The sequence below is a fragment of the Vigna angularis genome, chromosome 5, assembly GCF_016808095.1.
Source record: "Vigna angularis cultivar LongXiaoDou No.4 chromosome 5, ASM1680809v1, whole genome shotgun sequence".
Taxonomy (NCBI): domain Eukaryota; kingdom Viridiplantae; phylum Streptophyta; class Magnoliopsida; order Fabales; family Fabaceae; genus Vigna; species Vigna angularis.
Window position 1 is genome coordinate 33,083,825 of NC_068974.1, and position 14,707 is coordinate 33,098,531.

Below are 14,707 nucleotides of genomic sequence, written 5' to 3' on the forward strand. Positions count from 1 at the left end.
AAAATGTACTAGCAAAAATAATATTTACTTTTACTTCTAAGATTAATATTGTATTGAAATATTAGTAAAGATTTTATTTTAATTATTATTTTTTAAATATATTAAGTATTTCTAACACAAAATAGTAATAGAGTTGATATATACTTGTCACCTGAAACGATAATGGGAAAATATGTGTTATTTACGAATGTGTTTTTTCTTTTGCATTTTCTAATTTTAAAAGCAATTAGTATTTTAATCTAAAATAATTATATTTTTAATTTTATCCTTTAAATGTTAATCCAAATTTAATTGTTTTATAAATTTAATTTACCATTTTATCTTTTAATAACTAATTTTTTAAAGTTAAATAATTATTTACAACAAAAATTATTTATCAATAAAAATTATTTTATAGTTTAATAAAAAATTTCTAATATAAGAAAACACTCGGTTTATAATAATATTGACTTTTTAAACTCGTTTTAACTTTTTTTTTTGAAAATTCGTGATTTTAATATTTTCTATATTTAAATTTAGTTTCTAACTGATAATTTTTTATTCTCACAATTATGATAGAAGAACATAATTTACCTAATATATGATATTATATATTCAAATTTAAAATTAAAAAATTATTGGTAAAAAGATTAAATTAACGTAGTATTTTTTAAGTTTGAGGACTAATTAATTAATCAATAATAATACTGCCAATTAAAAGTAAGTAGTAAGAAATTAATTTTAACATTTTGAACAAGAGTTTATTTTTCATATATTATAATTTTTTTTAGACCAGGAAACTTGTCCACAAATAACGTATAATGAATTTGAGTTATACGAATTTCAGTTATATAATGGTAGTTGTTGTATATGTAAATTTTATGATATTTTAAGATTTTTTAAAACTTATACTAATAATTTTCTATCAATTGAGCATATAAAACATTTTTATATTCAGAGTTTATTAAAATTAAACTCAAAGATATATAATATCAACTAAAAAAGTTCCTCAGTTAAAATAATAATTATAGAAGTAATAGTCAAATTCTTTATCAAATAAAGAATATTATTGTATTTAATTTAATAATTCCAAAATTTAAAAAGTTCTCATTTTATAATTTACGACGCGTAACACTGGACAAGAGATAAGAAAACAGAACATTGTGCTTGTTCTCAATCCATCAATGGCGTCACCATTATCTTCTCTCTCCTCTTCTTCTTCACTCTTTCACCACACCTTCACCGGAAGCTCGAAGGTTCCAGTTCACTTCCCCAACCAAACTGCGCACTTTTTTGTCTTCGCTCAGAAGAAGGCAAAGAAAACTCGAAAGGTTACATAAAATTCCATGCTCTAACACGATAAAGAAATAAAATTTCGTGCTTTTCAACACTATTTGGATGTCAAATTTGAATTTTGTTGTTGTACGAAAAATGGGTATGCTCGTTTTTTTTCTACAGTAATGTATTTGTATTTTGCAGCACTATATGTTCACTTGGTTAGTTATTTGTGAAATTAGATTATTCTGAAGGAAGATGTGGCTGACGTGGGAAAGCAAGGGCAACTCCTTGATGTGAAGGCTGGTTTTTACAGAAATTACCTGCTTCCTTTGGGAAAGGCACAACTTGTTACACCTGTGCTACTCAAGTAATGTGTAATTAAACCACCTAGGTCTTGGATGGAACATTAATTTATCTGATAAATTTGTTTTCAAATTTCTATATTTTGGACTAGTGCTTCGAATTTGCGTTTCCATGACCCGTTCGTAGTAGAAATGATGATTTTCAAACAAGCAATAGGTTGGATAAGTTTCCAGTGAGTTCTGAATATGTCATTGTAGTGTCATGAAATATAATATGTCTCTGATAAGAGGTCATCTGAATGTGATTTATTTGTGTATATAGACTAACGAGACTTTTAGAGGGATTTGATTGGAGAACAACAAAAAGATGGCTTTTAGTTAATAATTATACTAGTAATGACTTTAGGAAGTTATTTTTATTTCACCCATAGGGTTTTGATGTTCTGGGTTGGACAGGTTTTTCATGTTTTTCCTTCTTCTTTAAGTTGTTCCTGCTGTATTAGTTTAATAACAACTGCTGTCATCTTGGATTGCCAAATGGAAATTGGCCTCTTTCAAGTGAGATTGCTGTTGTGGCATTTTTATGATAAAATTGTGAAAATTCTACGTTTGTGAGTGTAATAAACTTTTTTTTAGTAATTTGTGCATTTCTTTGTTTGAGACTCTTTCTATCTGTTTCTTCAAGAGAAATGATCATTGAAATTTAGGGCTAGCTATTTCTTTGTGCAGTAAGTGCCGTTAAAATAAAATATGTTCGTCTAAGTTTTTATCTGAGTTTACTTTTCATTGTGCTTAGAACTATTCATTTTGACCTTCTCTGTCCAGGGAAATGAAAATAGAAGAAGAAAGAATTGAGGCTGAGAAAAGACGGGTAATTTTTCCTTTCATCCCCAGTCCCTACTTGGATTCAGGGTTACCATCTCTGAATAACATTAGAAATGAATGCTATGGTGTTTAGCTCCATATGTAAACCTTGCATCAAGATCTGTAAACTTGTGAAAAAGAGTTTTATATGATCGAATGTACACATCTTTCAATGGTTATCCCTGTAGTAACTTTGCATGCAGCAAAACACTTTCTTTTTGATATCTGGTTACATCTAATTTCATACTATCTTCTGAATTTATTAACAAGTATTTTACCCCATGCACAGTTCTTTTAGACATATGCTGTCCATGTTTACATTTCTGCAGGTAAAAGAAGAGGCACAACAACTTGCTCTAATTTTTGAAACTGTTGGGGCTTTCAAGGTGAAGCGTAAAGGTGGTAAAGGAAAACAAATTTTTGGAAGGTGAGATTTGCCTTGCACGATTATGAGAAGTCAATTTATGTCCTTGTATGGATTTTGTGTCTGATGTTTGAATGCTTTTTAGTGTCACTGCTCAAGATCTTGTTGACATAATCAAGGCTCAGCTTCAAAGGTACCATATTTTACAAAATTCTTTTATTTTGTTAGTATTGTGGATGTTCTTTGATTGAGTACTATACTATACTATACATTCACAAGTTTTCCTTTTCCTTTTCTTCAATGTGTCTAAAATACAGAGTTTCTAAAGTTTGTGACAGACTTCGGTAAGGTGTTTGTCATTTAAGTAATGCAGATTATTTTTTTTTTTTCATTTGACTCTGGAGCTTTCTCTGATTTTTGGGTGTTAATATTGTGATATTTATGGAATATGAACCAAATTTCCGAAAGAGTAATACAGTCATTCAATATCCGATACTTAATTTAGCAAATGTCATTATTTTGGAGTGTGCATGCATAATATGTTTCATGTGATAACTTGGTATCATCTGTCAGTATTGCAAGTGTCTTTCAGTAGTGCATCTGATTTTACCTTTTTCTTTTCCCTTTCCAATTGCTAGTAGAAAATACAATATAATCCAACTTTATCAATGTAAACCATCCATGCATAATTCTATGTATTCCTTTGACGTTTTTCAATCTATACAATTTTCTACTTGATTACCATTTTAGAAAATTTCCAAACTTGTGGCACTCTTCAATTTATATGGTATTTGTCTATACGGGGTTCAATTTTCACACTTGAAAGAATCTTCCTAGTTCTGAGAATCTGTTGGGGAAGATCATGCAAGTACATTTCACTGCAAAAAAATGGGGAGATGAGTTGTTTTTCCAATATTTATTTCATATCTGTCAATATTTATTTCATATCTGTTTTGTAATCTGATTGATTAATGTTGCTTTAAGATATATATTGAACTGTGATTCATTTCTAGGGAGGTGGACAAGAGAGTTGTTGATCTTCCAGAGATAAGGGAAACAGGAGAATATATTGCAGAGTTAAAGCTTCACCCAGAAGTTACAGCTAGAGTGAAGTTGAATGTTTCTGCCAACTAAAAGCACAAATATTTTCTGAAGTTCCTTTGCTAAATGGACACTTTGGAGCTAGTTACCTTTGTTCAAGGTGCATAACCATCTTATGATGATGAATCTTGAAGCTTCAAGCAGTCTGTGATCTTGTAATCATGCCCTGACTCTCGGATGAGGAAGGGTTTGTCATAGGTCCAAAATGAGAACTGTCTCTGATTTGAACATTTTTGTTCTGTTCATACCCCATTCTTGAATGTTTATTCATTTGTAGGACAATGCAATGCACTATTTTGGTGGTAAAGGCTATTTTTTCTTTGATCTTTCCTTGGTTTTGTGAGCATGAAAATGGAATATAAAACGAATCCATTGTTTTTCTGCACTTGATTCAATGATCATGTTTACATTCCAGTGTGAATGAAGGCTTTTAATTTCTTTGGAGGCCACTGAAAGATTCAACATTTATTTTTCCTGTTGGAGGAGAAAAACAAAAATGTAGAAGATTTCCATTTATTGTGCAACTAACTTCTTATTGACAAAGAAATTGTCTATGTTGTTATGAACACCCTGTAAAATTTTGTCAACTCTATTGAAATGAAGTTAAAAAGGAATGTTCTTCAAAGTTTAAATTGACAATCACATTTGTCTTAGGTTAAAAGAAATTTGGCAAAAAAGGTAATGAATTGACTAAAAGAGAAAAAAACAGTAAAATCAAAAATCAATGTTGCTGCCCAGGATCGAACTGGGGACCTTCAGTGTGTAAGACTGACGTGATAACCACTACACCACAGCAACTCGGTTGAAAATGTATTCAATAAATAGAAAATTATAATAAACGTTTTTGACATTTGAAGAAAGAAATTGTATGGATTTATTGTATTCATCACAGTGTAGCTTGCAATTGCACAACTGAATCATGTGTTTTTCAAAATTTATTTTTATATTAACTTTATTTGTTAGCACCAATAATAAATACATAAGGTGTACGACAAAGAAAATGCCCAACAAGAAATAACTCATTTCATGTTTCATTCTCATGAAATATACATTTAAAAAGTTGAAATATAAGGAAACACATACAGGCAATATACTCTTTTAAATGTTTTTCTTTGTTGATTAACATTTATTAGACATCACAAAGTTTTATAGACTTGTTCTTACTTGATAATGGATACCACTCATAATTTTACAGTTTCTAATAAACTTTAATCAATAAAAATACGTCAGAGAATATGATATAAAATATATCACAAATAAAAACAGTTCTTTTAAAGGAAAAAATGATTTTTTTTTTCATTTTTACGATCTATTAGGTTATAACCTACAAACCATGGAAATTGGTTTGCTACCCGTGATGGTGGTTTTTCGTAAATCTATCTGATAAGAAATTTAGGGATTGAATCAAATTCTTATGTGATTACTTTAGTTTACAGGTTCATGGTTTTAAGAATAAAATGCATAAAAAAGAGTTATAAACAAAATAGAAAAATTCAATAGAAATAGACAAATAAAAGAATAAAAAAGAATGAGAAGAATGAAAACAAGAAAGGAAAGGATAATTTTTTTTACTAGAAAATCCATTCATGTCAAAAAGACTCTATATACCATAAACCAAAACCCCCTTTTTATATTAAAAAAATTATAATTAATCATCATAATTAGTTTTATTGACAAATCTAATTTAAGATTTAATTACACTTAAAACTCCTCTACCAAACTTAACGTGTATAATCGTTCAACATTTGATAAAGATTGTTGTATTGAAGTTAGATATTTTAAAATCGAATGACTCACCATTATTATTGAAAAGTAACAAGTCTATTTAACATAGTACATTTAACACCTACAAAGTATTTTTTTTATGTATGTCATTTGTCTTTAATCAACCGACACAGATTTTTACCACAACAAATATCTTAACACCAACCAACAAGGCTTCTTGGAACATTATAAAAATTTCTGCCAATTGAAGGAGAAAGAAAAAGTAGCTTACGTTAAATTGGTAAATATCCTTAATTTTGTCAACAATATGTCAAAATCTGTTCAACAGTCATTCTCACTTCTAGTAACTTAGCTTTTGCAAAAGCTAACCATACCCCAAACCAAGGAAGTGGATCTTTAGAACATATTCCAGAAAGAATGAAATGAAATGGCACTATTTAATTAATGAAAAAGAAGATGCACACCAAACACCGATTGGCATCTTAATGAAGGGTTTTGGTTGTGATATTTGGAAACTAAACCTTGCTTATGGTCAAGACTCAACACCAATAGGGTATTAATTAAGCAATTGATTAATGGTGTGGAAATTAATTTAAGATTAGCAAGCAACGACACACAGAATTTATGGCCGGCCAAATGCCTACTTTTCTGGTTATGGCCACAACCAGCCACATAGTAAACCAACTCATGCATTTGAGACATTTGTCTCCATCACCAAAAACCTTCAACCAATGTTACTCTAACACACATCTTATTGAAAAGAAAATTACGTCCAACAAAAAAAAAACTAAGAGAGAAATAAGAAAGTTTAATAAAAAAAGAGATTTAAAATTGTTTTAAGATTTTAGATTAAAAATTTAAATATAATAGTATAAATACATTTATACACTCGATACAGAAAAAGTTATATTTAAGATTTTTTTTACTTATATTGAACTTATCAATTACTAAAATGAAACATTAATTTTGATACTATATATACTAATATGTATTTTTAAGAGATTCATTTAGAATGCATAATATCAATGAAACATAAATATAATTTATATAAATTATTTATTGGAAATGAAAGTATGAGTTCAAATTCCACGTTAGATAGAAATGAGAATGTAAAACATTACTATATAAAGATGAAAGACCTATTAACTCATTACTTTAAAGTTTTTGTTAAAAAATAATGTTAATCCCTTATATAGCTGGATTTAGATCTCGATGTTGTATTTCTTCTTCTTTAATAGACCAAGTCATCCTTAACATAAAATTTACTCATTTATATTCTCAACATTTAATATCTTATGTGAATTGAATTAATATTTCAGTATTGTCTAATCTCACTGATTAAGATTAATCCTCACGTGGTAACAAACCACGCAATAACACAATGCATGAACAACTATAGATCAGTTAATTTTCTCATTCTTTTTCACCAAAAGGACATTGACATCTCAGCAGATACCACAGTTATGTCTGGTAATCGAGAATGGCCATTTGGAGTAAGTTAGGTAGTCAAGTGAAATTTGTACACAACCCCATGATCTCCTTTCGGGAAATCATCTCACATACAGAATAAAAATACGTTTTTTTTTTCTACATTGAAGAAACATTGCTGAAACGCGTATTACAGTGTCATAAGTTGCGTGAAGAGAAATGAAAATTGGGCGTTGAGAAAGCAAGCAAAGTAATTGTTTGTGATATAGGAGAATATAATAATATGATGAATAAAGTAGAGTTTATACATAAAGGAGAATATAAATATAAATATAAATAAAAAAATATAAAGTAGAAGGTTATTAGATTAATTTATGGGACATGGAGGGAACATCTCCAACTACATGTGCTAATGTCAATGAGTGATATGTTGTTATGCATTCGGACACCTCACGCAATGTACGTGTCCACATGCTTCGCTTACCACCATTCACCTAAACGTGCACATTACTAACTTTAGATAAGTGCCCACTCAAACTCACTTAAAACTCTTCTATCTCTCTCTTTCATTTTGCTTGATTCAACTTTTATCTCTCACTCTTTCGTTAATACTATTTTCCGTGGAAGAGAGAAACTGAAATTGTTGTTACTCACCCTGTCTTTTTCTCATCTTTGCTTATGTGAACTGCATAAATAATGCTTAAGTTTTGTAGCTACAAAAGAGTAGATAAAGAGTAGTAGTACTAACGAGTGGGTGATGGGTCCAACTCCAAACAGTGACCATTCGTACAAGTCCTAATCAAATGCACTTGTGGCTTCAAAGTTAATAGTATCTTTCTTCCCAGCATCAACTTTCTATTCTATGGGCTCAAAACTTCCATGCCATAATCTCCAAACCCATTATTAAATAATCATTGTATACGTGTGTTCAAATTTTAATATACAGAGAACAAATTAGTTTGTTAATTAATTAGGTGAAAGATATTAGTTTGAAGCGACTAATGGCAAAAAAGTTGTGGGGAGGATGAGATTAACATATATAGTAAGATACATTATAGTGTATTTTTTTAAGTAAGAGTAAGTGAGAGAGTGGGAACCATGTAAATTGAAAGATACATGGTGATGGGCATGCATATGGTAGAGGCATATTTATCAAACAGTTTTGACAAATCCTTTATTCTCTTCATTAATGAAAGGAGTGGGAATGGGTAGTGAGTGTGAATGAGAAAGTGATGTTTTAGCTTTATTGTAATGAAATCCAAAACAAGTAAAGGAACCTAATCCACCACTTTTGATTATGGTTATGGTTATTGGTCATGGTGATGCCAAAACCAAACCCTAGCTATAGCAATGCCAAAGCACTCTCTCTCGCACATCGCCCTCGATTATCCCCTCAAAGAAGAACTTGCAAATACACCCAAATAAAATAAATAAATAATTAAATTAATTGAATAAAAGATGCCCTATGAACTATCACTCACTTTTCGTGAATGAAAGGCAACCACATCAACACTAACCACTTACTTACTCAAAGTATTCCAACTTGAACAAGTAGATCGATCACATATATCAAAATGGAAATTATTAATAAACCGAATTAGGAATAATAATCCAAAAAAATCGATAATTACGAATAATTGTAAATTAAAAATAACACTAATAATTCACATTGATATCAAAATAATAATTCTTTGAAATTCCAATCCCCACCCTGTTCTCTAATAAAGACAATCTACCAAAGCCGGAGTACCAACCAGCATCTGAGTTGTTACCGGAAATTGAAACTTAGCCTCCCGGATATCATCCTCCGGCGCCGGGAGGTTAAGATCCAACTGCAAGACGTTCCGCGGCGGAGAAACAGTGGTGGCTACGGCGATGACGGTGTTAGAACCTGATGTGTCAACAGTGTTGGTGTTTGTCGATGACCTATGCCTCCTCATGTGTCCACCCAATGCTTGTCCTGATGAGAATTCCGAACCGCAGATGGAACATTCATGAATCTTGCCCTTGTTGTTGCCATGACCCAATTGAAGGGAAATCGGAGGACCATTTTTAACGTTATCCTCTTCGAACCGATCATAGGTTGTAACAGCCACGTGTGGCGATTGAGAGGGTGGTGGTTTTTTCTCTTCAGGCGAAAGTTTGGGCTTTTTGTGACTCGCCCTGTGTCCACCCAGTGCTTGAAACGAAGGGAACGTTCGGTTACACGTTTTGCACTCATAAATAAAGAAACCAACTTTGGTGTCAACTGCGGTTGTTGCGGCGGCGGCGGCGGTGGTGATGGTGTTACCGTTACCCTTTGCTGTCTTGACACCGTTATGATCTTCAACTCGTTGTTTGTGATGATGAGGTTGATGAGGGTGAGATTCCCCTCCTTGGGCCAAGAGAATCAAACAATTTGCCATGTCTTCTTCTTCGCTCTCATAAGTGGTGGTGGAGGAGCCACCGGAGTTAGGACTGGAGCAACTGGTGGTGGTGGTGGTGAGTCCAGTGGTGGCGGCGGTGGTAACAACGACGACACCAGAAGGGGACAAAAGCCTCATCCTTTTGGTCCGTTTGCCCTTGGCTATGTTGCTCTGGGCAGAGCTAGAATAGGAATTGGAATTAGAATTAGAATCTAACCCTTCCATCTCCATAACCAAACTGAAACAACCTAAGTGATGAGAAACAAAGCCTCAACGCAACAGTTTTATATGTAAACAATGCTATTTAAGGTAAGAGAGAGAAATGTGATTACGATGTAGTGATGGAATTGAAGTGGTTATGTTATGTGGATATATATATATATATATATATGTATATATATATATGTATGTATGTGTGTGTTGTGAAATTTGGTAGTGAATGGCAACAAAGAAGTTGAAGCCGTCTTATAACAGCTACACCCAAGTGGTCTGTCACCAAAATCTTCCTTGCGTTTCCAACCTTCGAAGTGTTACTAACAAGAAAACTAACTTCTTTCAGCTTTTTCACGCGCCTCTCTGAGCACTTCTTTCTACGCCTTCATCATGACCACACTTTTTTGCTTTCTGTTTCACTTCTACTATTTTATAATAACATCAGCTCAGCCTCAGGGTGTTACTTTTCTGAAATAATATTTTATTTTATTATCCATAGGATACATTTTTATACCTATTTTTTTTTATAACAACAGTAACTAACGAAATAAAAACTGAGACTGTTTTCTTTTTTAATTGTGTTTTGAGTATTTTTTTTTTCTATTACTATAAAAATGTGAACGCAGCGTGTTAACTTGTGTTGTATGTTGTTATAAAATAATAATAATAAAGTTGCGAATGTCAATGCTTGTGTTGTATTATTCTTCCATGATTAAAATGGTTTTTATTTCGTAATTAATGGGGAGTTTAATTAGTGGGAGTGTAATTAATATATATAGTGTATAACTTAAAGTTGGGTTTACTAGTAAGTTAGGTTGGAATTAGAGAAGGAGATTGATGGATCTGATAAGTAAGTAACTTATAAAGTGGAAAAAGAAAAAAAAAAGTATGGAGGAGTTAAAGAAAGAAAGCGTGAAAGGTTGGCCTTAACGTTTGAGAATCGGTTTCAACGCTCTCTTTTGTTCACACCTTTAGGGCAACTATTTACACTAATCCCTTCAAGAAAAGTGAGATTGCATCACGTTAAAAGCATGTCAACTTTCACAATTTAGTTCTCTAATCTCTTCTGTCATTAAAGGAAAAATTACTAATCCAAGTGTAATCATCATTCAAGTGGCTTTCAAGCTGTGTGATTAAAGAAAAAATTATTAATCCAAATGTAATAATTATTCTAGTGTGTTTCAAACCGTTATAAAAAAATGACTTGGAGATTTCATTTTATTAGATATAAGACAAATTTATAATAGGTAAATGAATATAAACTTCATCCTTACACGTTAATTTTATAAAAAATTTAATTAAAACTAAAATTCAATTCTTGAAACAAAACAATTGAATTTTTTTTTTTGTATATTTATCTAGAAAATTCAATAACAACACGACAAAAATAAAACTCATAAAAAATTAAAATCACTTTCCACTTAAAATTTTAAAATATTTATAAATTTATTTTATGTTACAAAATAATTTCATTTTTACTTTGAAATCAAAATATTTATATTTGAATTCTTAACAAAATAAATAATAGTTATGAATTTTATTTTATTTTTTGAGAAAAAAGGTATTTTATAATTAGTTAAGAATTAGGTATACTAATGTAGGGTTGGATTAATGATATGAAGTAAAGAAGAGACGGCATGATAAAAGAAGTATAGAACGTAAGAACTTTAGGAGATTTCCTACCAAAGGGTAGGGTTCCTCATAATTTCCTTTCGTTAAACTTCATCTTATGCTGAAAGCTTCATTGGTTAAACTTTAGAAGATCACCTGTCACAATAACAAATTATTGTTAAACATTTTAATGATTTCGTATTTGAGAGTTTTAGTTCAAAAATAATCATCAATGGTTTATATACAGTACATTATAAACCACTTTTTCTCCTCAGTTTTTACTCATTATGGGAAAAAATTAAATTATATATACTTTACATTTATTGACTGGCAAAAAAGTTATAAATTTAATTTGTATCTGGTAGTGTTTTTTTCAATAAATTTAATTGAAAGGAATTCACATTGTCAACTTTTTGTTTTTTCGACTGTCCTTGGTTGGTCATCTACATTAAATTTTGATCGTTTTCGTGATAATTAATCTAAAAATTACGTGTGGAATGATTTTTAATTTATGAACATGATGTAAAATTCCTTAAAAGTAATTCAATTGTAAAACTATACTTAGCAATTATGAAATAAATTTATATTTTATATTTAATTTTCATGTGCTAACTTTATTGACTTTTATGATAATTATTTTAAACTTTATTTATAACTATATCTAATTGATGATTTAATGAATTGCCGAAATTTTTATATACAGCTAAGTTACTAAAATCAGAATCTTAACTTAATTATTCATTTAATTTTTATTGTTGTACAAAATTGTCTTTTACTTTTTATGCTTAAATATTTATTTTGGTTTTACAAATGCTAATACAATTTAATTTTATTTCTTTATATATATATATATATATATATATATATATATATATATATATATATATATATATATATATGGGTTTATTAACATGTCTTTTTTTATTTGGTACATTTTAGTAATATGTACCAGGTTTTAGTACACAAAAATGCTCTCATATATTATGAATTTTAAATTTTAAAGTTAAGGGTATTTGAATAATTTTCATTCTCAAAAGTAAAAAAAAAAAACAAGAAACCCGAAACCCTTACTCACCTCATTCGTTCCACTCAACCGTTTCTCTTTCATCTTTCTCACTCCAACCTTTTCTTTGTAATCCCTACGGTAGTCCCAACGGAAAAAAATCAGAAACACTTTGTCTAACTCTAATCCACCTTTCTCACTTATCCTATTTGTTTCTCTCTCATCTCCAGACTCTATTTTACTCACACACAGCAACCTGCGATACCACAATTTGTTGTTTTTGCTCAATTCCTTCATTTGTTTTCCACTTTAATAACAACAAAATAATTGATGATGTTGATGTTGATTTTTGATTGAAGGGTTGTGTTATATCTTTTTCCTTCCGATTGTTATTAAATTTCGTTGTTTTTAAATTTTAGAATTAGTAGTTTATCTCTAGGGAGATTTGATATTTTGACTATTAAGTTGTCTGAAAATATTTTCCAAAAGAGAAAAATTGTTATATGAGAAGGGGATTTCGGAAGGGGTAGGTCATTGTCCAGAAAATGGAATATACTTTTCACCTTCCTATAACCAACGTCAAAACACAGCAAAAAAATGAAGTTCCTTCACATCGTATTAAATTATTTAACCAGAACAAATTATTGAAGAGAGTTATGAACAGAGAAAATTGTTGTTGTTGACTATGTCCCCTTATTCAGAAAAGAGATCACTGCTCGTTCCCTCCCGAATGTTTCATATTGATAAGCATATTTTCATTTCATTTTTGTAAAAAGAATAAAAATATTCTAAAAAATTACACATCTTCTAGATTTGAGTAGATTGTAGAATGTTGAGTAGTTTTCAAGAGGAACTGCATTGATATAACAACTAATTAAAAATCAACCAGAAATTAGTAAACTAGTCATAATGAACTTGTTAGGTCTCAGTTGCACCAAAAAATTACATTCCAAAGTAAATCACATCATTTAAGTTTATTACATCTCCAACTTGTTTGGTCATTATAAACATGATGTTGTCATTTTGATTTATCATTTGCTGCATAAGTGAAATTAAGAAAAACAAAACGCACTGAATTTCAAATTGGAATTTAAACTTAATAATTTTGTTACCATCACGCTCATAGTTTAACTTCTACTCCTTTCATTTCTATGATTTTATCAAAATTATAAACATGATGTTGTCATTCTGATTTATCATTTGCCGCAAAAGTAAAATTAAGAAAAACAAAATCATATGAATTTCAAATTGGAATTTAATCATAATAAATTTGTTACCAATCACACTCATAGTTTAACTTCTACTCCTTTCATTTCTATGATTTTATCAAAATTGGTATTAAGAAACTAAATGCTTTGCAACTATTATGGGTTTATGCTAACGTCTTTTCGTAGGGGTTTCTTGTTTTTTTTTTTAGTTTTGAAATTTTTGAAAAATTATTGTAGACTTTAGTTTTTTACAAATTTAATTACAGGAAAAAGATATAACATAACCCTCCAATAAAAAATCAACATCAACATCATCAATTATTTTGTTATTAAATTGAAAAACAAATGAATCAATAAAGCACAAAAACAACAAATTGCAGTGTCGTGGGTTACTGTGTGTGGATGTGAGAGAGGATGGAAATAAGAGAGAAACATATATATATATATATATATACATATACACATACATATATATATACATATATACATATATATATATATATATATACATACATATATATATATATACATACATATATATATATATATACATATATATATATATACATACATATATATATATATATATATATGAACGTTAAAAGGAATAGATTTTAATGATTTTGAATATTGAAATCTTTTTAGTTTTTTATTTTTATTTTGAATATGTACGTATTATAGTTTTTTTTTTCTACAACATATTCTAGTATTAAAAAAATATACATATATGAACGTTAAAAGGAATAGATTTTAATGATTTTGAATATTGAAATCTTTTTAGTTTTTTATTTTTATTTTGAATATGTACGTATTATAGTTTTTTTTTTTCTACAACATATTCTATTATTAAAAAAATATACATATATTAATTGATTATGGGATAATTAATTAAATTGTATAACTAATGCATTAACACATAATCAATTCTATTAAATAACTCAATTAATTATAATAAATAATAATTATTTATATAAAGTTTTTCTTCAATATAAATATAAACACGCGCAGACATCTGTTCATCTATGCACGCGCTCACACGTTCGTTTGTCTATACATGCATGAACACACTCATCCACGCACACACATGTTTGTCCTCCTACGCACACATGTTTGTCCGCCAACACACACGTTGTTTTTCATTTGTCCTTTTTTTAATATTTTTTTTTAAAATTATTATCTACATGTTAGGTCTCTTATTGTGACATGTGATACTTTCAATATCACAT

The 14,707-nt window shown here is 29.5% G+C and overlaps 2 protein-coding genes and 1 non-coding gene across 3 annotated transcripts; 1 reads left to right on the forward strand and 2 right to left on the reverse strand.

Moving 5' to 3' along the window:
- The first annotated feature begins 1,107 nt into the window (after positions 1–1,107).
- Positions 1,108–4,214, forward strand: LOC108338957 (50S ribosomal protein L9, chloroplastic). The gene is made up of 6 exons (XM_017576045.2): positions 1,108–1,310; positions 1,497–1,624; positions 2,385–2,430; positions 2,753–2,850; positions 2,933–2,980; positions 3,801–4,214. The coding sequence occupies exons 1-6, from the start codon at positions 1,164–1,166 to the stop codon at positions 3,919–3,921; spliced, it is 588 nt and encodes a 195-aa protein (XP_017431534.1). The 5' UTR covers positions 1,108–1,163; the 3' UTR covers positions 3,922–4,214.
- A 399-nt stretch (positions 4,215–4,613) lies between these two features.
- Positions 4,614–4,686, reverse strand: TRNAV-UAC (transfer RNA valine (anticodon UAC)). Its single transcript has one exon. It is a non-coding gene; the product is annotated as a tRNA-Val (tRNA).
- A 3,777-nt stretch (positions 4,687–8,463) lies between these two features.
- Positions 8,464–9,804, reverse strand: LOC108339821 (zinc finger protein ZAT5). The gene has a single exon (XM_017577037.2). It carries the CDS (start codon positions 9,675–9,677, stop codon positions 8,760–8,762), a length of 918 nt encoding a protein of 305 aa, XP_017432526.1. The 5' UTR covers positions 9,678–9,804; the 3' UTR covers positions 8,464–8,759.
- Between the last annotated feature and the right edge of the window lie 4,903 nt (positions 9,805–14,707).

Excerpts from the sequence above, each read along its gene's own strand:
- LOC108338957 (XM_017576045.2), top strand. The coding sequence starts at position 1,164 with ATGGCGTCACCATTATCTTCTCTCTCCTCTTCTTCTTCACTCTTTCAC. Across the intron at positions 2,431-2,752 it reads TTGAGGCTGAGAAAAGACGG|GTAAAAGAAGAGGCACAACA; the intron begins GTAATTTTTCCT and ends ACATTTCTGCAG. Across the intron at positions 2,981-3,800 it reads ATCAAGGCTCAGCTTCAAAG|GGAGGTGGACAAGAGAGTTG; the intron begins GTACCATATTTT and ends ATTCATTTCTAG.
- LOC108339821 (XM_017577037.2), bottom strand. The coding sequence starts at position 9,677 with ATGGAGATGGAAGGGTTAGATTCTAATTCTAATTCCAATTCCTATTCT.